General features: G+C 41.5%; 1 protein-coding gene across 3 annotated transcripts; it reads left to right on the top strand.

Moving 5' to 3' along the window:
- Nucleotides 1-398: 398 nt before the first annotated feature.
- Nucleotides 399-24702, top strand: lima1a (LIM domain and actin binding 1a). Of its 3 annotated transcripts, XM_084552856.1 has the most exons (13): nucleotides 1307-1386; nucleotides 4279-4511; nucleotides 6097-6256; nucleotides 8058-8103; nucleotides 11273-11428; nucleotides 11516-11728; nucleotides 18131-18194; nucleotides 19738-19832; nucleotides 20817-20882; nucleotides 21020-21071; nucleotides 21308-21372; nucleotides 21469-21602; nucleotides 22995-24701. In XM_084552856.1, exons 3-13 carry the CDS (start codon nucleotides 6132-6134, stop codon nucleotides 24070-24072), a joined length of 2094 nt encoding a protein of 697 aa, XP_084408982.1. In that variant the 5' UTR covers nucleotides 1307-1386; nucleotides 4279-4511; nucleotides 6097-6131; the 3' UTR covers nucleotides 24073-24701. The 3 variants fall into 3 exon arrangements, with proteins under 3 accessions (XP_084408981.1, XP_084408980.1, XP_084408982.1); XM_084552855.1 differs by lacking the exon at nucleotides 1307-1386 and adding an exon at nucleotides 399-503 and having other exon boundaries at nucleotides 11273-11728; nucleotides 22995-24702; XM_084552854.1 differs by having other exon boundaries at nucleotides 1302-1386; nucleotides 11273-11728; nucleotides 22995-24702.
- The last annotated feature ends 184 nt before the right edge of the window (nucleotides 24703-24886 follow it).

Raw genomic sequence — 24886 nt, 5'->3', positions numbered from 1 at the left:
AACATTGTTTAATTTTGACACTTCTTCAGAAGCATCATATCTAGCTATATACATTTTTAATTAATGAAGCCTTTACACCTCACTCACTGCTTTACTATTTATGCACTGACTACAGTATTTTTGTGCTTCAGGTGTCTATCCGCGTTGTAGTGTTTCCTGTTCCTTGTTGGAGGATAAAGTTTGTCTTTTAATGCATCACACTCATTTACCTTATTTTTGTTTAGTTATGGTTATCATTCAGCATAAATCTGTTCTATTTTTTCATTTTATGATATTGGCGTATGAACATTTAAAACAACTTGACATACCCCCGCATTTGACCGCAGAACAGCTCAGTCCCGGTATTAATGTGCCGTACCCCTTGGCGGAGGGATACCAGTTAACTGATTGTCTTTGATGAAAATCAGGGTTAATTGAAGTATCGCTGCTGCTCTGTCACCTGGTCGGATGTTGAGTGGGATGTAAGAGTGAAACCCTGAAAGACTAACTGAGGTGAAGCTCAGGTAAGTGTAAAAAAACAAAAAAACACCTGAGACTGAAATGAAGCAACAGACTGAACAAGAGCGGTTCGTAAACAGAACATTGCTGAGCGTCTTCGTGTTGAGACAAGACTGTGAGTCAGTGTTCACCTGAGTTGTACCTGTCTCAGGCTGATAAGACAACCTGTCTCGTTCACTCCTCATGTGGTTCATTTATGGTTGAAGTCAATCAGTAGGATGGATTATGTGGCTCAGGATAATATCTGTACCATCTCATCTCACCAGGACGGGTTTACTGTGTAGACTGCAGGAGATGGCTACAACGCTTTTTGGAAGAAATTGTTTGATTATCTGTGAAATGTTTAAACTCAGTCATTCCCCTGTGTTCTCAGACCTGGACATTTTACTCTTTTTGAGAGTTTACATACAAGAAAATTAAATAATTTGAGTTTTGGAATAATATCCTCACAATATTAACATTTTGTTATGTTTATAAGACCAAAACTAATCTGAAAATAGAATCCTGATCTATCGATGATTTAAAAAAAAATATGATTAGTTAAGATTAGAAATCTACAAATAATACAGCCAATAAACTGAGTGATAGTTGAGCAAATAACCTTGATTACTAGAAACTTGAATTGTCTGAGAAGATTTGAGGATAAAGGTTTCAAACTGTATGATTTGCGTTGACACACAGTCAGATATTAATATGATCTTAACTCTGATTTCCTCGTTACCGTGAACGCATCATTAAATGTTAAAGGCCGGAAGTGTGACATCGGTAAAGTTTTTTTTTTTTTTTTTCGGTTCCTTTGGAGCTACTGAAACACTGGACATATCTGGAGTGTCCCTTGAAGCCACATCCAGACTGTGGATATTACAACACAGGGAGAGTGTTACAAAAGTAAGATGTGAGCGAAATCTGGCATCTTGTGTGTGTTTGCTTTTCTCTCTGTGTACATAAAAATTAATTAATTTAAAATAACCCAGCTACAGACATGAGGCTCTTTGAACAGAATCGTCAGAACAAGAAAAGCAGGATTAGACGGATTGATCCTCTGATGTAGAAGAAGCATTCAATGCTTGAGCAGACGGCTGATGACTTATGAAGAGAGGACTCATCCTTTCTCTTAATGACACTGAGTCACGTCACAGACGCTGATCTATGCTGATGATTTCATATCTCACATGGAGCTTGATGAATGTGCACCTGTTCACACCTTGTGTTTTTACCTGCAGGTAGAATGATGAGGATTAAGGAAGTGGTGAGTGTGTCATACGGCAGGTTTACATGGACGCTAGTATTCCTCTACTAATCAGAATAAAAATGCCTCATGTAGCCACCTTAAATCAGAACAGAGCGGACCAATCAGAAGGAATTTTCAATCAAGACTGAGAGGGGTGGTGTAAACCTTTTGACCATCAGTTCAATAGAGAAGTATTAGCTCCTAATAACCATGTAAACACTTGAACTGATTGGTTGGATCTGGTTTCTCTTTGGTTGGAGAAAATCTGCATTTTCCGTTCCACGTAGGGTAAACATAGGTGACTTTCCAGGAGGCACAGAAACAACCAGTTGTTGTGTTTGAAAAGAAGAGCAAAGCCAGATTGGATGTGGGCAGCAATGTTGAAAACATGGGTCCAATCTGTGGGTTATTTCTTCAACAGTGAAAAATTTACTTTGTAATAAATGAAATCCAATACTCGCATCAGAGAAAGTGATACCAGACAAGTCCGTCATGAGGAAACATTATTTTACTTTAAAAAGTTTACTGTGTGCCATATATACAAAGATATGCCAATAAGACGTTTTACTCAACTGTTAACATAGTTTTAGATGGGGTTAGGGGGTTTCACTTTGTTAAAGCAGCAACAGAAAGTTTTGTGCGTAACGTGAACTATCTGGATATCAGTGAAGTATTGATAAGAGCTGATAATGTAATAAGATATTTGAAGCCTGTTCAGCCATCTTGCTGTAGATGAAAGTGTAGATGAGTGTTTGATGAGCTCATGTCTACTACCTTTGTCCTTATCCATCAGTTGCGGCCTGGCAAAAGGCTGGTTTTATTGATGTGAGGCTGGATATCTTCTCTTATCTCAGTGCTTCTGTTTAAGAAAGAAAGAGAAACTTCCAGTTCCAGTTAAAGTCAGATTCACATCTTCCAGCTCAGCAGGTGAAAATGAAAGTAACTTTAATCGTTTGAAATTATCTGCAATCCTACGCACCTTTTGTCGTTGGGGAATTTCTGAGGTGACAATGAGGCCAGGCCCTCTCCAAAGAATCATAGCTATCATGTGTTTGGGATTAGACTGTGTTAGAGATGTGACACTGATGAATCTGAAAATCTCCAGGGTCACCACGAGGCTGGAGTTTAATCATCCCTGAGGGTCTCGGTGTAAAGTACCACCTTAAACATAGTGGTAAACTAGACTGAGGAAAGAATAAGAATCTGTTCTGTTAACAAATTGGACATCAACTATTTTGATATCGGCTACAGACATGACTCCAAATGAAATAGTTGCCGTAATTAAAGCCTCTTGTGGAGAAATCTCACCAATCCTCTCTTGGTGTTGAGATTTGGCCCAGATTATCGGCTAATGTGTGGTGTTTACAGTTCATCCACCAATGACTAAGGCGGCGTGTACACAAAGCGGGCCAGTTCATTTTTGAATATAAGACACAATGGTGAGTCACTTTGTGACAGTTTGTGATGAATCTCAGAGCCCCATGATACGTATGTGTTATCCAGCAAATGAGGACAGTGAGCAAAGGCATTCATGTAAAAAGGTAGACTCCACCAGTTTCTGTTTCACATAAAAAATAAAAAACAAGGCTTGTCTAAAATCTTCAGCTTTTTTGAGACATATTTGACATTATGAAGAAAAGCAAAAGCAGGGATTGATGCGAAGCAATAAATGACAGTATCATCAACATAAAAATGGAAAGTTGCGTCTCAAATATTCTGTCTAAGGCAGTTATCATAAAATGTAAATAACGGTAACGGCCCAGAACCAAACCTTGTGGGATTTAAAATCTGGATGATAACATTAGCGCTTTCACAACATGTGTCAACAAGGACACAAAGAAGCTGATGTGGTTGTCAAGAAATGGTGAACTTACTATTCTTTAACATTAGCTAGCATACTGTATAGACTGAGCCACCCCAACCATTTTCTCATCCGAACTCTTTAACCGTTCTACTTTTGGATTAGGAATTTACAGTAAGTTGTTCCACCACAGTCTCATGTTTTATTTTCACGCATTTCCTCATGAGATTCCTTGGAATGATGCTTTCAGTTCTAACAAAGTGTTTTTGTCTAACAGACTAAAACCCTGCATGTTCATTTTACAGTGATATAAAACACACCAAAGAAACATTTCTCAAACCTGAGCAACTGAAATATGAGGATGTTGCTAATGTTTCAGTTTTAATCATGATTGTGACAGATAAAGAGCTCTAATACAAACAACACATAAGGACACTTTTCCTCATTCTTCACATGTTAAGTGATTATTTTTCTTTCTTTCTTTCTCTCTCTCTTTCTTTTTTTGAAGCAGCCTTCCTCCCCCTCACCTCCTTTCCAGTGGAGTCAGCTTGTATTGTTAATGAGTCACATCCTCTGAAGTCTTGACCTTGTGAGAAAGTGGGCAGCCAGGAGTCACTCAGCTTCCAGGAATCCACTGTGGGATTCCCCCTCTCCTCCTCCTCCTCTTCCTCCCCCATCCTCCCCCTCCCTGCTGCTTGTCTGCCATGTTGTTCAACACCCACATTTTGCCTCTCTCTCGTACCTTCAGGTTGCTTCCTCGGAACCCACCAGTGCTGCTGATTTGACGGGGAGGGAAAGCTCTTACCTGCCAGGTGGAGGTGAATGCTGCTTAGTTATTGGCTGAGAGGAGTTAAATAGGAGTGGTGAGACTCCTCCTACTTCCCTGTCTACTCAAAAGCTGTGGTGGAAGCAGCTAAGGAGCGAAAAGAGAAGGAAAGAAGTAGATCACATTTGAAACTGAGACGTGCCAGAGTGAAACAGGTCAGTGGATTTATTTTTAAAACGATGAAATGAATGAAAGTTATAATCTTCTACTTCTCTGTTCTTTAATAAATTAAGCCTAATGAACTTTGAGTTTCTTTACCACCGTGTGTTTCTTTCAAGTTTATGTCCTTTACTCTCTTCATCTGTAAATGTTAAAATGAGTCTTTTGAACTCATTGGTGATACTTTATTCCTGGACATTTTTTTTTGGTTATACTTTGAGACGTACGTAGAGTTCAGCTTTGCATGGACTTCAACGGTTTTACATGCTGCTTTGTTTGTAATCTCAACCTGGTGCTGATAGTGGAGACCCGAGTTGCTCTGGAGTCATCCTTCACTTGTATTTCACCTGACAGGAGGACTGTAGTTGAAAGACATTTAGCTTGAGCTGTGAGCTGCTTACCGCCCCTCAGATGACAGTTTTAGACCTTTAGATGGCCAGAGGAATAAGTTATTTAAAGACTTTAGATTGCTCTGGGAGAGTTTCACTGTTCCTTTTTATAGCATTCATCAAAAAAAAAGATCTGCAGATTAACTGTTAATGTAGATATTAGTCAATTCTTACAGTCTTGATGTAGAACTTATATTCAAGTAACAACAACCAGAACATTTAATGTTTTCAGCTGCGGCTTCACTTAAACTGAAGTGAAGTTATTGATAAGTTGGGATCTTTCTCTGTTTCCTGATGTTTTACACACAGTTAATTGACACAGTGATCAATATTCAGGCCAGCTCTGTACAAACCACTTCATGCACTTTCTTTCACACACAGATACTCCATTTTCAGAGTGTTACTTTAACAATCCCAGTGTCGGTGAATACTTAACACAAAGGAAACAGTGTTGTAGAAATTAACGAACCCGCACTAATAAGGCAACATCCCACAACAGCCACCTGCTGAGTGACGTCGAGTCGAGGCCCCCCGAGGCTGCGCCGTCACTGGCCTCATTGTTTAACTCATCCAGAGCGTGTATAACTCACAGATGACAGTTATTTATCGTAAGCTGACGGTGCTGCTGCATGCGACTGCACGCCCTCAGCCTCGGGGCTGTGAAGTTGCAGAAGAGGCGAGCAGGTAGAGACATGTGGGTGTGTGAATGTCTTGTAAAAGAGTGTGGATTTGTGTACAAGAGGGTTTTTGTGTAATGCAGGAGTATCGGTTGTCTGGTCTGCTGCTAGTCTGCCTCAGGGCTCAGTTAGAGCAGTGTCACAGGGAACAGATGGTCAATGGCTGAGTGACGCGCTCTATTGACTTTGTGACTCTGCTGCAGCTTTTACAAAGTCCGATGTGTAGTCTGACAAAATCTATTGATTTCTGGCTGAGGTTTTATACTGATGTAAAAACTGTCACAGTCTCATCTGATCTAAAACCTGTGTTTAACCAGAGAAGACGAAGAGAAGTAAGTATTCAGCAGTGTGAGGCGAGTGTTATAAAAATTTAAATGCACAGGAAGGGTGTTTCTTTCTGCTCATTCAAGAGCAGCACAACTTCACAGAAGGAGGAAGCAAAATCGGCACCAGTCCAAGTGCTCTAATTAGTTTTTGTTTGGCTAAATTCTCTCTTTCTGTCTCTATTCTCTCAGAGTGTGTTCCTGAAAAGCTCAGACGCAAAGCAAAGATGGCCTCCGTCGATCCATTCAGCCGCAGACAGTGGGCGTCCCAGTCACTGAGGGTCACAGCCAAGGAGCTGTCCATCGTCTCACCCCGGGGTAAAAACAACGCCATCGCAGAACGCTTTTCCAAGTAAGACCGTCTTCACCTCGTCCCTCCTCTCCCTAGCCTCGGCATTCGACCATGAGTTTAATAATTTACCAGCAGTCAGTCTTTTTTTATCTGTCACTTCACCCAGTTGTCTCCTCTGCCTCCTCTGATCAGAAATGAGGTCAAGAATGTCCTCACAACTCTTTGTTGCTGCTCAGCTGTTTTTCAGTTTCCTCTTTTTCTTTAAAAGTGTGATTATTACACCATCAGGCCGAATAAGTCACTTCACTTTGGCTCCTGTTATTTATTACCACACAGACTTAATAGAGTAGAACAGAGCTGAATTCTTCATGGGGGTGCTCCACCACCCAGGGCTTCCCCTCTACCCCATATCAAGTTGCTAATTTGTGTGATGAGAAAGAGGTTGTATGTCTTCTCTCTGCATTTACTGCATCTTACCACTAGGAATCAGTATTGTTCTCTGTGGGCAAAGAATATGCAGCAGTATTAAAGTTTTTAATGCAGTGTTATTGATTGTGATATTGATTTAAGATCAATTGCTTATTTCTGGGGTAACCAAACAAAAACTTCCACCTTCACTTTCCCGTAACTATGACTTTGGAGATATTCAGTATTAAAACTGTTTCAAACAAATTAGTTGTTTCATTAAGAGTAAGTATTAGTTAATCACACCCTAAATTTAGCCTTTAAATAGAGAAAACATTCATCTGAAACCTGATTAACTAGTAATAGAAATTGATTAAATATGAAGCTGGAGTTTCCAACATACTTTCAAGTCAAACAGCATGGATAAATAAAAAATAAAACATGATATTAAATCAAAGAAGTAGAGGAAGTGAAATGTGGTTATGAACAAAATCACATTTTAATTAAAAATAAAATGTTGTATTTACTCCTCATTAAATAGATTCAAGCTGAAGCTGAACAGTCAATAAAAAGGAATCTGCAACTTTTTGATTTGTTTTGATTGATTTTTGAAATTGATGAAATATCTAGTTAAAGTCACCTAGGAGAGAGCCAGACATTTCCCATCCACAAAGTATTTGCAGCAGAAAGTTGATCCGTCAGTCCGTTGGGAACTGATCACGCTCCGGCAAAGATCCACAGAGCAAATCAAATCTTTCTGGTGGCCTTTATTTGTTGATGGACAGAACAGTAACAGTGCATAGTCATACATGTCATCTGAGTGCTGTGGTGTTGAATTTGTTAACAATAAAAAGGCTCTGATTGGGTGTGGGACCAACCACTTGTGTGCGGAGGTATTTTCTTTTCCTTTGTATCTGTTGAAACAAGCCCCATAATGAAATCCAAATGTCTACACCTGGCTATGAAATCATAGTTGGCTGTAACAATGTTGGCTTTGTTGAACATTTTTTGTCATTGTGTTAACATAAATAACATATTTTAGAATATAGTAGTGGTAGATTAATGTCTCAAACTCAGTCATTGCAACCTGATAATGTTCTGCCAAATATTGTGTATTTATTGTTAGAACACCGGATGAATCAGTTTTACTTTGAGTTAATGTAATTAACTGGACTGTTTCTCACAGAACGTCACTGAATATCCTTTGTCTTTTGACACTGAGTCCACTCATTCACTCCCTGTGTGTCCACCATTGTGGGCTGCACATCCTCCATCCAGATTTACACATGAAATCATCTAATGTTCTTGGAGAGGACCAGGGACATTTCATCTTAATTTCCTGGGTGTGTAAAGAAGGGCAGGGCAGGAGCAGCTGCGTCTAGCCCTTGAATTATTTTCCATTGGGGTCCTCTTATTCACTTCCTGTCCCTCAACTTGTCGTCTTCCTCCTCCACAGGTACCAGATGGCAGCAGAGGAGGGGAGTGCAGAGAGGAAGAAAACGGTGAGTAACGTATGCAATATGAGATCGTACACATGCTGAAATACAAGTGAACCAGTACTTCTTCACAATTAGTTTTAGGCAGTTACACAATGCCTCGGTTCATTTAAAATGATCAGGGAAGAAACCTCAGGAAGAGGCAGCAAGGGGACAAACAGGATACCATGTGCACATAATGGAATGATGTGGTGGAGTATAGAAAATCATTGTGGTGAAATATAGACAGATTTATGATGTATATAATAGTGTAGGACGTTACTGTTGTTACTGTCATGTTACACCCCACCCTCCTGGTTCCTGTTAACCACAATATCCTTTGTTTAAGTAATGGAAGCAGCTCACAGTGCTCAGTCCTTAAGGCCTGTTGATCAATTGTTGCAGGAATATTTACACTGGACTCATACATCCTCTCGAATATCAACAACTTTTCAAATTGAGCTTTCAAACAACAGCAATTTCCACAAAGTGTGGTTTTGTCATGAGGGACGACCCTGTGCTTTCCTCTCAGTTTCAGCTTGACTCTGCTTTTACTATGCCACATTGTTTCTCAGTCACAGCGTCACATAGTGTGGTCAAAATGTAAATTTTGACCACACTAATCTGATCTCTGATTACAGTACAACTGAAATTAGAAAAAACTACAATGATAGGTAATACTCTGTCAAATGAAGGTGACAAGTAATCCCAGCTCCCTTCTATCTGAAATATAATGGAAAGTAGTTCAATTCCAACAACAGTAAACCCTCAGTTTCTTTCCCCCAATACATATATATGCAGCTGCGGATTAAAGCTACAAAAACTTGATTCATCACTCGAGCGACACATTAGACGAGCCATTTTGGTTTCGTCTGTGATGCTGCAGTGGTAACAAGACGCCTCCGTCCTATCTGATCTGTGTGGAGACGCTTGTTTTAGAGTCTCTGTGGGGACAGAAGGGAGGGAAGCTTGTGTTGCTCTTTGGGAAGCATATTGTTGTCTGCAGGCTAGTTAGAGTGCCCTGTTTTTAAGAAGTAGAGAAATCCTCTCAACTCATAAAAGGACAGTTCAAAATGTCAAATATTCAAAATGTATATGTCGGAACTTATGCTATAAAACATCATAAGGAGAGCTGTTTCTGTTTAATATAATGTAGCAGCAACACAAACGGCAGCCTCCAAAATGACCATGAATGTGAATCCACTCGTATATTTACTTAAAGCTTGCTGGACTGTTAGTTGGAATGCATACGTTATAGCCAATTCATCCACATTCAGTCTCTGCTAATAAGATAGACCTCTTAATTTGTCAGAGTAAATAAGGCATGCATGGAAACAATGACAGTTCAGTTCCATTTAGTGTCGTGACTGTGAAGCTGCACAGAAGCAGGACCTCCCACAAGTGGAACACGGCCATCATGAACACACACGTGCTTTTCCTACCGTGACAAGTCTAAATCTCTGTCTTGAAAAGGTTTAATGAGGGTTCATACCTCGGTTTTACTCGTATTATTTCTTCTGTCTTTTACCTTTGACCCTGAAGTCTGAATCTCAGGTCGCCTTTTTGAAGGATATTTCAGTTCCTTCAGTGCATCTAGAGGAGATCAGAGTGGTGATCCTTTGTGGAAGTCCTTTTGGTCATGGTCCATTAAGGGTGGCCAGCTAGCGACCTGTGACGACACCCACCTCTCGCTCAAAGCTAACACACACTTAACACTTATAGATGTTTGGTTGCATTAGTTTTTAATATGTTACCCTTCCTGTAAATGAAAAGTTCTTCAACATTTTAAAGTCATAGTTAAGTATTACTATCAATCCAATCCCTAAAATAAACAGCAGATATAGACTGAAGTCCGGAAAGTTTGCCTGGATATATTTTATTTTTTTATCCCGGTTTAGTGTTGTGTGTTTTTGCCCTTCTGTTATGTTTCCAGCACTTTACCTTTTTCTCATTTCCTGGGCTTATTTTCCCTCTTTCTCTCACTGACTGTCTCTGTTTCTGATTTTCTCCCCCTCACCCGCCCCTCACCCTTCGCCCCCTTCACTCCCTCTCTGTTTCCTCCCCTCCTTCCTTCCCTCTGTGCTGTAGGGGGTGGGCTGGTTACCTCACGTTGCTTCATTCTGATCACTTCTCAAGGCTCTCACATCTGGGACAGCTTGTAGCATTTCCAGCCGACACACCAACACACACATTTACACAGCCACGCAACGCCAACCGGACGGCCAGGTCATCTGCCTCTCTCTCAGGTTTTTAACTCTTCGCTTTGACAAAAATACACCTCTTCCAGCTTCCAGCTTTCTGCTGTGTGTCCAGCAGCTCCAGGTTTATGTATGTTCATGCTGAGCAGCTCTTTTGTCTTCGGTGCAGAAGTTTCTGTTTTCTTTTTGTGTCTTTTCTTCTTCTCACACAGCTGAGTGTCCTGACTTGTACTGCTAACATAGTTGTGTATCACCAGTGTTGTCTTTAGCTTTTGTGTGTTTCTTAATTAATTAATTTTTTTTAGATTAATTCAGTTTGAGAATGAGGTGGCTCGAGTCCAGCACTGATGGAATTTATTGTACAAACTAAAAACAGATTCAGAAAGTGGCTAGCATCCTTCAGTGTGAGATTTGTCTGCCAAGGCCTTAGAAAGAGTGAGTCATCACAGTTTGTTGTGATTGTTTGTGTGGCTGGCAGTGAAAAGGAGTTTTCTATGCAGTGATTCAAAGTCTTTCTCATATATGTGCTCATATACTGTACAGACATTGACATTTTCGATAGCAGAGTGTAGCTGATTAGACATGTAATTCATTAATCTGCAAAATCCTTTAGTTTCCCTGTATGGACCCGTTTTATCTGGCCAACAGTAAGGGATGCCTTTCACTATTTGTAATATGTTTTATTCAAACTTAAAATCTTACACTGATGCAAAATCTGTTGCGGTCAGTAATTAGGTGGTTCGGTATTTATATATAAGCTATTTTTAATCATCAATTCATTCTTAAGTAATATTCAAGAGATAATTCACTGCTTTTCTTTGTTAAATCTGATGGTAAACTTTGGTTTTGTAGTGTTGGTCAAACAAAGAAAGACTCCTCAAGATGAACACTTTTTGCTAGTTTCTTGGATTTACAGAAGAACACTTGTCCACAACTAATACACAGGCTAACAGCACCTATTGCTGTAAATAACAGCTGATTGGTTATTTTCTGTGCAGGTTGCGGAACCTCTTCCCCCGACTCTGTGCAGTGGGAATCTGAGTGTTTTAAAGAAACGCTGGGAGGAACAACAACAGCAGCAACAGCAGCCGTCGCAGTCATCCAACCACAGAGCCCAACCTCAGGCCGCACCCTGCAGCCCCTCCGTCCCTCACGTCAGTCCATCAACAGGCCCCCAACGTGCACCCATGTCACAAACCCAGACCCAGTCTGACACTCTGAACACTGCCTCATTCTCACAGGACCAGGACGCAGAGCCAGAGACCCAGGTTCACTCTGAGACCAGCTTCAACCAGCAAGCTCAGCCTGAGGATCTGACAGACATGGAGGTGAAGCCCAGCGGAGATTCAGAGGGACAGGAGGGAGCAGCAGCTGATGTTCCGGAGTGCGAGAAGCCCAGTGTTCCCCTCACCAGCCTCAAGATGATGTTTGAGAAAGGAGAGAACCAAGACAAGGCAAGTCTTCCTCTACTCACTGTCCTCATGTTTGGCTGTATGAATGAAGTGAAATATTTAATTTACTCAAGTAAAACTTTATTATTAATTAAGAAGTTTCCGGGTTCGAATCCAGGCCAACTGGGCCTTTCTGTGTTTAGTTTGCATGTTCTCCCTGTGTCTGTGTGGGTTCTCTCCAGGTACTCCAGCTTCCTCCCACTGTCCAAAGACATGCTGGTTAAGTTCATTGGTGATTCTAAATTGGTCGTAGGTGTGAACGTGAGTGTGAATGGTTGTCTGTATCTCTGTGTTATCCCTGAGATAGATTACAGCTGGGATAGGCTCCAGCCCCCCCACCCACCCGCAACCCTTCACAGGACAAGCGGTTACAGAATATGAATGAATGAGGATCCATTATTATTTGTTGAAGTGTCCTACAATATATAAAGCAGTGAAATCAAGCAAGTTTCACTGATAAGTGAAAAGGAGTAGTATGATATAAAAATAGTAAAATTAAAATGGTAGTGTTGGTTTGGTTTGTCCGGGCTTTAATACAGTACAGTCCTGCAGTAATTCCTGCTGTTATGAAGTTTATACAGACAAAAACTTTTAGACTGTTCAGCCAAGTGTCACCAGCATCTTTCATTTCGTAACATGGAGTCAGGAGTTACAGAGGTGTGAGTTAACAGTCTGAAACTCTCTTGAGTTCCATCTCAAACAAAAACAAGATCATGATTTGTTCTAGTTTGAGGTCAGATCCCTCCAGTGCTGTCATGCTGCTAGTCACATGGTATGGGCTCACATCCCTGCTCTCAAAACACACGCACACACACACACACACACACACACACATACACACACATACACACACACACTCAGCTGACTTGCACATTATCTCAGCAAGCATCCTTGAGAGGATCTCTGCTTCACGCTCCCCGGGGCAGCTAATTGTTATTTGTGGAGCATTAAAGTGGAGGAATTTAACGTCCAGTCATGCATTCGCTTGAGGCATGTGAAATGTAAAGTGCTCATACTTGAGGTGTGACGCGTTAACAACGGCCACGCTGTGTTTCCTCAACACAGAGCGCTCATTTATGACGGAAAGAGAACATTAAAGTCATTATGAGGCTCTGAGACGCTGATGTTTCAGTGCATTTAAGAATACCACTGACCTGGAATTGGCAGCATTTGGATTCTTTGTGGTTTAGCCTGCAACTATAGTAGTGTCTCAGTCAGTCAATTTCAGATGTTAGTTGCTATAATTAAAGTTTATACAGTCCATGGATCACATTTCACCTTCAGAAGGGATCAGATTACAAGGATCAGAGAAGGGATCCGATTGCAGCTATCAGCTTGTTGTTTTCTGGATTTAAGAGAAGAAGCTTTTTTATCCATTTCATTTTTGTATCCCACTCATTCATTACTGATCATCAAAATGTGCATAATCGTTTAACTCTGGTGATTTCATTATTTTAGTATTTTTATTATCGTCAAATCCCAAACACTCCCTCCCTACCATCTCTGTCGCCCTCAGTGCAAAATGGATGGGCTCCTACCTAGCTAAAAACCTCTTGCAGAAGAAAAGGTTCATTTTTAGTTTATTCTTGCTGGAGTCGGATAAGAAGATCGATGGTACTCAATGGCATATCTACATCTAATATGAAGATGCAGACAACAACTGAATTAGCTTAGCATAAATGCTAAAAATAGCCAGCCTCGCTCTAAAGGTGATTGAGTCTACCTGTTTGTATCTCTAAACCTCACTAATTTAGATGTTACATCTCATTCATTTAATTAATATAAAATATTTAAATGTAAATTTGTTGTTATCAGTTTCCAGCTGCTGATGGCGATCAGTGACTACAGGTTGAATGGAGCTTCCTGTACAGACGTGTGTGGTATTAATCTCCTCATGTAACTTTCAGCAAGAAGGCTCATAAGTGTAATTACAATACACCAGACAAAGTCTTACAAGCAGAGAATACTGTGTTTTTCTATAGTTCAGTTTAATTTAGCTGAAAATAAGTATTTTTAGAGAGTTTTTGGTCAACATTGCCTGAATCATTTACATCAGGGTTTTCATTCACAGATAATATGTTGGAGGCTTTGGTTTTAAAAACCTTTAGTGAGAAACATCCAGTTAAACGTGTCGTTCTAACAAAGACTCTGTTTTTCCACCCCTCTCCACTCCACACTGACCTCCTATGTGGGCCTTTAAAAAGTGAGATGAAGCAGCACTACGGGGAGTTTCGGGGAATTGCAGTCTTTTATTGTGTGTAGCATAGCTGGCCTTCCAAAGGAGGGATTGTTTGGGGAAATCCTCGAGCAGAAATACAGGATCTATACAGCTCAGTAGAAACAGTGTTCAGGCCTTGTACAATAGCCTGTAGTGTATAGTCGAGGCCGGACCTTCTGCCTCTTTGTTGAGCCTCCCTTCACAGAGCAGATGATGTAATAGTACAGCCTGGCAGGCTCATGACTACAGACAGCTGATTTGCACTCTGAGCCTCTTCAGACTGTCTCCCCCAAGGCCATCAAAGCTCCCCTCCTCCCCTCTCCACCTCATCAATCTTCCCTGTTGTCCACTTTCTGCTCTCCGTCCACCTCTTAGTGGTTTTCTCTCTCATCCCTCTCTCCCTCCCTCTTTCATCATTAAAGGCCTCCACTCTTCTATTTTAGCTGTGCTAGCACTATAGCTCCAGAGATTCATTTATTTCTGTGGGCTGTTTGGGACAAATGTCAGCATGGAAATAAACTAAATGAATATGATTTACATTGTTAGCATGCTGACGTTGCATTTAGCTGCGGTATAAGCTCACAGAGCACATTATCTGAACACCCCCTCTTCTTCCATTCGGTGGGGACTCAGGCAGTCATGAGGCACTCTGAAATTAATTGACCCTCACCCCTCCTCCCTCCCACACAGCCATCTCTGCCCCATCTATGCACCGTCCCTCCCTCCCTCCCGCCCGTCCTCCCGTCCTGCACCAGCTGCTCCTCCACCTCCCTCCTGTCCTAAATCACTCCTCTCTGTCTGCTTTTATTCTAAAGCTGGGGGACCATGACACAGTAAAAAAAAAAAAGGAAAAAAAAGCTTTTAATAATCCCCCCTTACCCGTCTGTAACACCATGGCACACTTTGCCTCGCCTCCTGCCATCACGTCCCCACCTTCATCCGGCCACACCCCCCTTTGAACATCCCCCCCCAGGAACACCTGCTCCCTGTCGCCTCTCCTATTTCCACCCAGTCCTTCCTCTTCCTCCTCCTCCTCCTCCTCCCCTAAAACCATCTCTAGAGGCACTACCCCTCATCTCCCTTACCAGTCTGTGCCTCTCTGCTCCAGAGCTGCTGGTCCTGCTACTTCAGCCGAACGATCAGACCCTCTTCAGTCTCTCTTCTGAGTCTTCATCATCCACTGTGGATTTCCTTTTCTCTGTTCGTCTTCACGTCAGGTAGCTATAGTGTTTCATTCACAGGTCTATGTAGGATTTCTTTGTCTGGGATCTGAGCTGGAATCGGCACTTACTTTTTCCTGTGTTTTCTTTTTTTTTTTTTTTTTTTTTTTTTTGCTGCAGCTGAAAGAGGTCTTTTAGACGACACAGCTGCAGAGAACCTGTAATACATAAGTCCACTTCATGGACTTTTATCTATGGTTACTTTAAAGTGCTCTCTTTAAACAGTGTTATTGTGTGTTTCCTGAGCTTGATATATTGGCTGTTAAGTGATGCTATAGGTGCCTTCCTCCTCCGTCTTTGTTTTGGTAAGGATTAATGTAAGAACAAGGTATTGTCTGCTGTTAACTGGGTGTATTTTTTTGGTGGGTCGAGAGACAGGGTGGGGTCTTGAGGGGAGCCTGAAGTCAGTCAGTCGGTCTGTCTGTACGTACGAGAGCTTTAATAGTATCAGGATTAGCACCAGAGTCTTTGTCTGGTCCACTGATCAGTCTCCTGAGACGCAGCTTGTTTACATCCTGCTCACTCCCACATGTTTACAACCCCTCCTCTCTTCACATACATGCAAACCAGTCTCCAACCCCCTCCACCCACAAAAGCTGCGCCTTCGGTCTGTGGAAGATAATCCACCCCAGGGAATAGATCCATTCATCTGATGATGAGGGTTTCTTTTGTTGGGATTTTAATCATTTTTTTTTTTTTTTAATTCCGTTCATGCAGCCTGACGCTTTATTTTCCCGCTCACAGTTGATGATTCAGTGAATCTTATATTCATGTGTTTTATTGATGATATAAGTTTGACTCACTTCCGACTCACTCACTCAGATTTGGCAAAGCTCTCTCTTAAAAATCGCCTGTGATAGTCTGAATCCTACTACTCACAAAAGGAGAGATGATTAAGTCAAAGATGCAAAACTTCCTGCCTCTACAATCTTTGTTTTTATACAAACAAAGAATCATGTGACTTACTTGCATATTGAAGCGGTCCCACACACAAATTTCATCTGACTGCACTTCCCTCATCTCTTATGAGCATTAGCATCTTTGAGCTCACTGACCACGTTCACATGGAAGATATTTCTCCAACGTGATTGAAATACTTCTGATCAGGGAATACAGCGTAACTGTTTTTGATAATATGTGTTTACATGTCCCAAAAACAAAAAAATCATGATGGCACTTTTGTTTGACAAAGTGGTTATGCCCACTCTATAGTGTCAAATCTGCTGGAAATATAACAGAGGAACTTTATTGACATCTTTGAATTCATTCATTCAAGACATGCTCTCAGTGTTGCTGCCAACAGCTTTGCTCATCTTCTCAAACACTTTTTCTGCCCATCATGGAAGCTCGTCCTCTCACCTGATGTTTACCCCAATCGGGCAAGTTTGTTCTGATTTGATTGAGGCGTTGCTATACTAATTATTACTCCGGGAGTTTTAAACTACCTGCTCAGCTCTAATCACAGTGAATCTTTGAGCTGCAGAAGAGACATTTTCTCTCAGGATAGAAAATTGCACACGTGATGAATGCCAGTCAAGGACGTCTGTGTTGTTTCTGCTGCCTCCAAGTGGTCAAAAATACAATTAGTTTAAAGTATAAGTTTGGGACTAAATTTGGCTTCTCAACAGTTTTGACTGTCTTAGATTAAACAAAATCGATACATCATTTATTTTATATACAGGTGTATATTAGTCTAGTTTGAAGGATGGTGGAAGTTTAAGTAATTCCCTGAAACAGATGGATACTGCAGTTTGTAGCAGACATTAAACTGGATATTTATGAGATTTATTTCAGCCACAATTTTGCGCAATTGCTTGGCACTGACTCCTACAGTGACGATTTTCACTGTAATGAAGGAACAGGATGTCTCAATATAATGTTGCTCACTGATGTATTGAATAGTTTTCAATCAGTGGAGCTCAATGGCAGAGAGGAATGTGGTTGGTGTTTTCATGGAATTTTCCTGACAATAACACTTCTCTCATTAAATACACAAAAATAATAGGGTGACAAGTGTTTTTATTGGAAACATCAACCAAAACTGAAATGTAGAAACATGCCTCACTGGTGAGCATCAGCTTGTCTGTGACATGTCCACCTCGGCTTTATTTTCTGTTGTGAAATCCTTTCCAGCTTTACTTGCTGAAGCCTGCATACGGTCTGAGCCAAAATTCTCACCAGGTGTACGAGCCAGAAACATCCTGACACAAGCGATTACAAGAAATCATGTTGATTTCTGAATTTCTTCATCTTAATTCCCGAAGTTGGCGAGTCAGTCATTGCTCCCACAGACTGAAGGCTAAATGTGGAAACCGTGAGCTGAGGGTAAAGCGTCATACAGTAGTCGCTGTTTGACCTCTTGTGTAATCTGTATCTTAAGTGACAGGAGGCAAACGACTTGTTGCCTCATGTCGTTGCCTCATGTAGGCTGGCAGCGTTGGTAGGAGAGGTTTGACCGTGAATGCATCTCATTAACAAGAGGGATTCTTTTTTTATTAAAAGTTTTAGTTTTTTCTTTGACAGGAGCATGAGTGTAAGCATAAGGTCTGGGTATTTATAAACTGGTTGCTGAGTTTGTGCCGGGTCAGGGTTCAGCACATGTTTTGTGAAGGTCTGAACTTCAGTTAAAACCACCACAGAGAAATGATCAGTTTGTTTTCTGGCTGGCGGCTACAGACAGACGTCTCAGGCTCCATCTCTCTGAGCTCATAAGGGGATTAAAGCGGTTTGGACCGGACAAACACACACATTGCTCTTTACCTCTGTGATTCTCTTGTCTTTGCATTTCCCTCGTCCCTTTGCTTCACTTGAAGTAGCTTCCAGTCTGTTTGCTCAACTCGCTGAAATATGTGAGCATCAAATGCCTGTGTGTTTGTGTATTCATGCAGGGCATACAGGGCATATTCCTCAGACTGTATATTTGTTTTCTACATTTCTGAGTTTTTTTTTTATTTTTCTGTCTTGTAGGTGTCCAGAGAGCAGACCAGCAGAGGAACCAACGGAAACACCAACATGGACCAGCTGCTAGGAGGTACATGTCTATCTGTTGATTTTTGGGGGGATTGGAGGGTATTCAGTATCTTAAAATGTTGGCAGGACATGAAGGATGAGAAAGATGGACAACAAATATAGCTAGCTTGAACCAGGGACGTGTTATAACTTTGTGTTGCACTTATCTCTATTAAAGTTAATCATTAAACCACAATGCCCCGAGCGTGCCCCATACCTCGCCCCCCATAGGATCAGACTGTTTTAATGTAAAAGAAAGTCTAAGGAAGTTTTTCTGTGTGCGTGTCATTATGACAAGCCCACAGAGAGATCTCACTGTAGTGGTTTCATGGAGCATTTTAATATCATTGTTTTTGGTTTCATGTGCTCATTGACTCCCCTTTTTGGCGGTTAGAATAATTACACCACCACTGTCAATATGTGTGTCTAAGGTATGGCTACAGACTCTTCTGACTCGCCCAACAAGAGTCTATTTCATTCTTCCTGGTTGATTGGTAAAACACATTGCTACCAGTGCGTCAGCCACAAACACCAGACTTAAATCTCAGAATTCAGATGAAGCCATTAAGCGCCAGGTAAATCTCTCGCACTAGATCAGTGAACTCATTTGACTTGAATGTAACTAACATTCTTTATTATGTGATAGCTTTGATCCCTATGCAGGTTGAAGGGCAGCAGAAACAAGCTGTAGAAACACTGACCACTCCCATTAACTCCAAAGGGAAACGCCTGGTGAATATTATAGAGCATATAGCAGCTATAGAGCCAGTTTGGTGTAAAGTGTTTTTTTTTTTCTCTGAAGGTTAAAAAAAAAAAACTTTACGTGATGTAAAACTGAGGCAGTGAGCTTGAAAAATGGTAAAGAGAGTTCAGGATTCATTACTACAAATATTTGATAGTAATTTTAACCACGGATAAATAATTTCACTTGGCCTCTTGAAAAACAAATGGAAAGTCAAATACTGTAATAAGTCAAAGGCAGAACATGCTCTGCTGTAATGGTCTCAGATTTCCGTAGTCATTTCAGCTGCACTGCCAGCATTGTTCACTGATACTTCTCGCAAACAACCAAAAGCTGAGTGTTGCCTTGCCTTCCTCTGGATGGATTACATCCTTCCCAGAAGTGAAAAGCTCAGAAGTGACGACACAGGGCTCTCTGTAACGCTGTGATCAGCAGACCGCTTCAGATAACACAGGAAGAGACGATCCCCAGCTTCCCCCGCACACTCCTGACCTTGTGTTCCTGTCCTCAGCCTGCTTGACCAACCAGCACTCTCTGCACTCCGTCTGAACCGGGATGGGTTGGAAAGCATAAATCCTGGAGCTGACTCATGCAGAATTCAACTAACTTTCCCAACGATCAATAAACTGTAAAATAAAAAGTCAAATGATCGGAATCTGTACCACATTTATGGTTTTGCAAGCTGAAAAAAACAAAAACTATTTCTGACTTGTTGGAAAGACCACATCTTGGGCTTCATTTAATACACAGGAAGTTAATAGTTTAAAATTGTTACGATTAACTTTTAATCTTCTCAACCTCTCAATATTATGTGTTTTACCAGATGGAAGTCTTGCAGACTCCACTCCTCTCCGGGACAGGATGGCCCTCTACCAAGCAGCCATCTCTAAACAGGAAGTCCCAACTACTTCAGTCAGTGTGAGTATCTAATCTGATGTTTTTGTGTGTTTTTATTAAAGATTTAAAAAGAGAGGGAGAGAGAGAGAGATGGAAATGATGGACAATAAAATCCCTGACTGGGGATGCTGCAGTTCATGGTCAGTACTTTATATACTTAAGACACATAGTAGGCTGATGGTCAGCAGTCTGTGGGTCTGTGGCCTTAGTTTTGGCGGTGTGTCCTGCACCATTGTCCTAAAAAAAAACAAAAAAAACCCTGTCATCAGATTTTCAGAAAAGCTCTTCTGCTTGCTGAAACAGAAGTGATAAAAGAAAACAAAACAAAGTTTAAAGGCCAGACAGAAGGATCAGGATTCAGGAGAGACCATCCCTCTATGATTATTAGTAGCTCCTCCTAATAGTAGCTCTTCTGGTTTCTCATTTTGAGTGATGAATACAAACTACTGCCACCTGCTGGTGGGAAGAGTTTTTTCCTTTCATGCAGGTTCAGAATGTGTGTGCCAGCTGGCGTTGGCTTTATCTGTTTTGTATGTCTAGACCTTTAGGACGCCCTGTTGATCTACCTAACCCTAACCCTACCTCTACTCTACCTACTTTACAGCTGTTTTATTATATCCTCAGGCATTATTAGTTTAAATGATCAGTACGTGAGAGAATATCAATTAACATTTTCATAACTCATTAATTGTTTTAAGGCTAAAAAACAATACTGATAAAATAAGCTTCTCAATTGTAAATATTAAATCTCTTTAACATTATGCACTGCTTCTGTCTGGCATCTAAACTTTCAAGGTGACTGCTTTGTACTGTAGTGAAATCCAACCACACAGATTAACTAAGGCAGCTAAGATGCATCAGATCACAGTTAACAAAGAGGCTACAGGCACCTCAGACAGTCAAACGCTCAAGGCTGAAAATATAAAGGAGCAAAATAGTTGTTATATTAAACATAAAATATATTGTGTTACTAACGTCTTGTCTTGTCTCTTGTGCGTTGCTCAGAGTGATCAGCTGGACAGTTTCTGTGTGAAGCAGAAGGAGAACGTCCCTCCGAGCCCTCTGGACAGGGTGAGGTTCATGATATTAACTTTCTGTTTACTCACGGTGGATGTTTCTCTGCGTGGCTCCTTTTATAAACCCTTCTGTGTTTAAACATGTGACTGTTTGAGACGATTATGTTCTTTACACTTCTTCTTTTGTTTCAGAGTCCAGAGTCTGAACCGAACAGCAGGAGAGCTCTTACCTCAGAGAACAACGGTAATTCAGCTTTCATGTGATAATAAGTTAGTCTAAATCAAAAACAGAGATCAGGTCTGTTATTGGTGAGGGGATCATAACTTCTATCCATAAGTTTATTTTACTGATTAATATTTGGAAAGACAAGGAGACCTGGTTTAATGTAAATTCCTGAGCACCAGGTTTAATAAACACAGGAATGTCTCCCTCTAGTGTTCACGTTGCTTCACTGCCTTTTCTTATTTTGTGCTCCACAGGCTCTGGTCCCGGCACTCCTGCATCCTCCAATCAGAAAGACTCTCCTCAGGCCAAGACTCCCAGGGTGAGTGCTCAGAGGAAAACGCTCACATCAGACTCACAAGTCGCGTTTCTGCTCTGTGTTCAGTAAAATGAATAAATTCACTTTGTGTGCGTGCAGAACTTCCGCCTCCCTGCGAGGGAGACCTGTGTGGCGTGCCTGAAGACGGTTTATCCTCTGGAGAGGCTGGTGGCTAATCAGCACGTTTACCACAGCTCCTGCTTCCGCTGCTCACACTGCAACAGCAAACTCAGGTGAGGAAGATATTTAGAGGGATTTGCTGCATTCAAGCCAAAAAACCCTGAATGTTCACATATTATTCCAAGAGTTGTTTATCTAACATGACCGAGGCAGTTTAGCCCTTGTGCTAACTTTGTAAAGGGATAAATCCGGTTAAAAAATTTTGTGTTAATTCTCTCTACATCAAGTCGTTGAGTTTCCACACATTTAATACAACTGCTGTGTGTAAACGGATGAATATGCAGGTGATTAGGTCAGCCGTGGATTAGGATTAGGTGCCTGTGTGTCACACCGAATACAGTATGTAAATGCAAGATTCAAGATGTTTATTGTCATATGCTTATTAAAAGCTGTTCAGACAATGCAATGAAATACTTACTTTGCAAGTCTCCATTTCTAACAACAATAAAGTGAAATGTAAAACCTAAAAAGAACAAAATATAAACAACAGTGTGCAGTCTGCTAACTTCTAATTGATCTAAAAAAAAAAAAAACTTGATTAAACTCTAAGCAGGGTTAAGGAGTACAGTGCCACAACAGCCACATTTAAAGAGACATATACCAGTTTACACAACCGTATATTTTTCATACGAATTTTCAACATTTCTAAACATTTTTATGTCTACTGGGACCCTGGGGAGGAGAAAACAACCAGATTTCATTCTTTAGATTCAAATGCGTGTTTTGCACCAATAAAACCAATTCCAACGGTGTAAGTAAATACAGAAATGCATGCATCATTTACATAAATGCCAGACAAATCAAATTAGATTCAAACATTAGCATCTGAATTTCCTCGGGCAGGTTTGGAGCTCTAACTATAAACATCCACTCATTTGAGTTGGACCTCTGGATCAGATAAATTGGACAGAATGCATCAACACAAAGATCTCAAACTACATCCAGGCTCATATGGTACTAATTGATCAGATATTTCATCAGGCCAGGAAACCTATGGGTAGGATTATTATCTGTTTGTACCTTGAGAACATCCAGCTGTTGTAATTTCACACAATAAGAAATGACAGACATCACAAGTTGACTTATTTAAAAACAATCTCCGTCCAGTTTTATAGTCTGTTTTTTTATTTATTTATTTTGTTTTTCAGTGAAAGAGTAAGACAATCCTTTTAAAACCTTCAGATTTAGATTCAGACCTGTTCATTCTTCCCAAATGTCTCCAAATACACAGAAAAGTCCCTCCTTGGTGCAGTGGAGGTTTTCCAATCAAACCACTCTTGTGCTCTATTACTTCAGTAGTTGTGGTGTTGTGTGTACACGTTAAACTCAGGTCATCATTTTTCCCAGTGAACGTCAAACATCCATTTGAAGAAACAAAACACATTATGAATGAATGAGGTTTTTAACAAGTTCCTTTTTTTCCTTTTCTTTTTTAATCGCTTTAGTTTGGTGAACTACGCCTCCCTGCACAACAACGTCTACTGCAAGCCACACTTCTGCCAGCTCTTCAAGGCCAAGGGAAACTACGACGAGGGCTTCGGCCACCGGCCCCACAAAGAGCTGTGGGAGAGCAAAGGCGAGAGCGGCGAGAACTCGCCACAGTCCGGCTCTCAGACCAAGCCTAAGATCCAGAGCCCAGCCCCGGCTTCAGACCTGGAAAGCCCCAGCGTGGAGGACTCCCCGCTGGCTAAAGTCAACATCTTGATGGCCAACATGGAGGCGCTGGGACAAGGATCATTGGAGAAGAGCGACCGACCCACTGAGACCCGCAGGCTGAAAATTTCCTGGCCACCTCGTACAGAGCCAGACGATACGCCCAGCCGCAACGAAGACGCCACAGACGGTGGCTCAGCCGGTAAGTCCATCAGAGCCAAGTGGCCCCCAGAGGAAGACTCCCCATCCTCCCCCCCTGAGCAGGCCCGAGGCTCGCCCTGTCTGCGTCGGAGCTCTTCCTTGAAGGAGCGAAGCATGGCCTTCACACTGGCAGCACAAGCCGACAGCGCTCCTGAGGCCAGAAAACGGAGCCCGCCGCCTCCTGTGGACGACCGACAGCTCAGTCCTGAACCCTGCAGCATGGAGCTGCAGCACGGCGGCCAGTCGTCAGACAGCCAGACTCCCACTGAAGACAGCTGTGTGGACGTACACACCAGCTCAGGAGAGGAGGAGCAGGAGGGCGAGATGAAGAGTGAAGACATGACCGACCATCTCACCGCAGTGGAAGAGCTCGGCGACACTACAGAAGGACAACCTGAGCAGGAGGAGGAGCAGATGGAGGAGGACGATGGAGGTGTGTTGGAGGAAGAGATGCCTCCTGAGAAACATCAGGAGTCTCCAACAGGGCCGACAGCCATCTCCTCCCCTGAAGGGGAAGTGGAGGCCAGCCGGTCGTCTCAGGACGTGGGGTTCTGGGACAGCGAGGAGGTGGATGATAAAGAGGAGGAGCAGGAGGTGCTAACCGTGGAGGAAATGATCAAACGAAACCGATACTATGAGGAGGAAGAAGAGGAGGAAGAGGACGTGTAAACTCAGTTCTCTGCTCTTGGCCAAAAGACACTTCACGGGACTTCTTGCTATTCCTTCCTTTCTTTTCTTTTTTTAGATGCTCTGTTCACCTCTTCTTAAAAGAAAGTTGCTGCCGTGGTCTGTGAACTCTACTGAGCTCTTTATTTGTGCCTCTTTGAAAAGTCTGAAACATTTGAAGCCATTCCTACAAGATAGTTTTGGAAGAAAAGACTTTTTGGAAACACGTGTCACCGCCGTAAACTTGCTTTTAAATGTATGATATTTAAAATTATACCCCATGTAATAAATATTTTTAAAACAAGAAGTTATGACACAGAATAGACGTTTTATTTTTGTGCGTCTGACTTTTGTAATTTTCTATTTTCGCTGATCTGACTGAACCTGCGGCCATGGAAACCAACATGTGGGAAGTTTACAGCTTCTTTTTGACTGAACATCAGTTTGGAGAATTCATCTGTCTATGTACACGTTAAACTGAAAACAGACACTTTTATGATCCCGTGCTTCCATTTTGGAAAGTTATAACTGGATATGAGTAATGTTGTACTGTTGTTTTTAAACCAGGGGACCAAACATCCTCAGTTGCTACGGTTTCAATAAATTGTTATATACAAACTTTGTTGTCCGAGTGGTTAATCCATGGGAATATCTGAAGTTGATGGTTCATTTTAGTGCCACGTTAGACATATCACAAAACATTGTAGGTAACTAGATAACATAAAACTTAAATGGATTTGACTAAGGAGGAAATTTGAAATTCTGATAGGCAGCATTTTGAACTAATGTTTAGTAGGTATAATGTTCCCTTATGTAA

The sequence above is a fragment of the Chelon labrosus genome (genome assembly GCF_963514085.1).
Source record: "Chelon labrosus genome assembly, chromosome: 10".
Lineage (NCBI taxonomy): Eukaryota > Metazoa > Chordata > Actinopteri > Mugiliformes > Mugilidae > Chelon > Chelon labrosus.
This window is presented reverse-complemented; position numbering and strand designations above follow the sequence as displayed.

Coding starts and splice junctions, on each gene's coding strand:
- lima1a (XM_084552855.1), top strand. CDS start 6,132: ATGGCCTCCGTCGATCCATTCAGCCGCAGACAGTGGGCGTCCCAGTCA. Junction 18,195..19,737: donor CATGGACCAGCTGCTAGGAG/GTACATGTCTAT, acceptor GTGTTTTACCAG/ATGGAAGTCTTGCAGACTCC. Junction 21,373..21,468: donor CTCAGGCCAAGACTCCCAGG/GTGAGTGCTCAG, acceptor GTGTGCGTGCAG/AACTTCCGCCTCCCTGCGAG.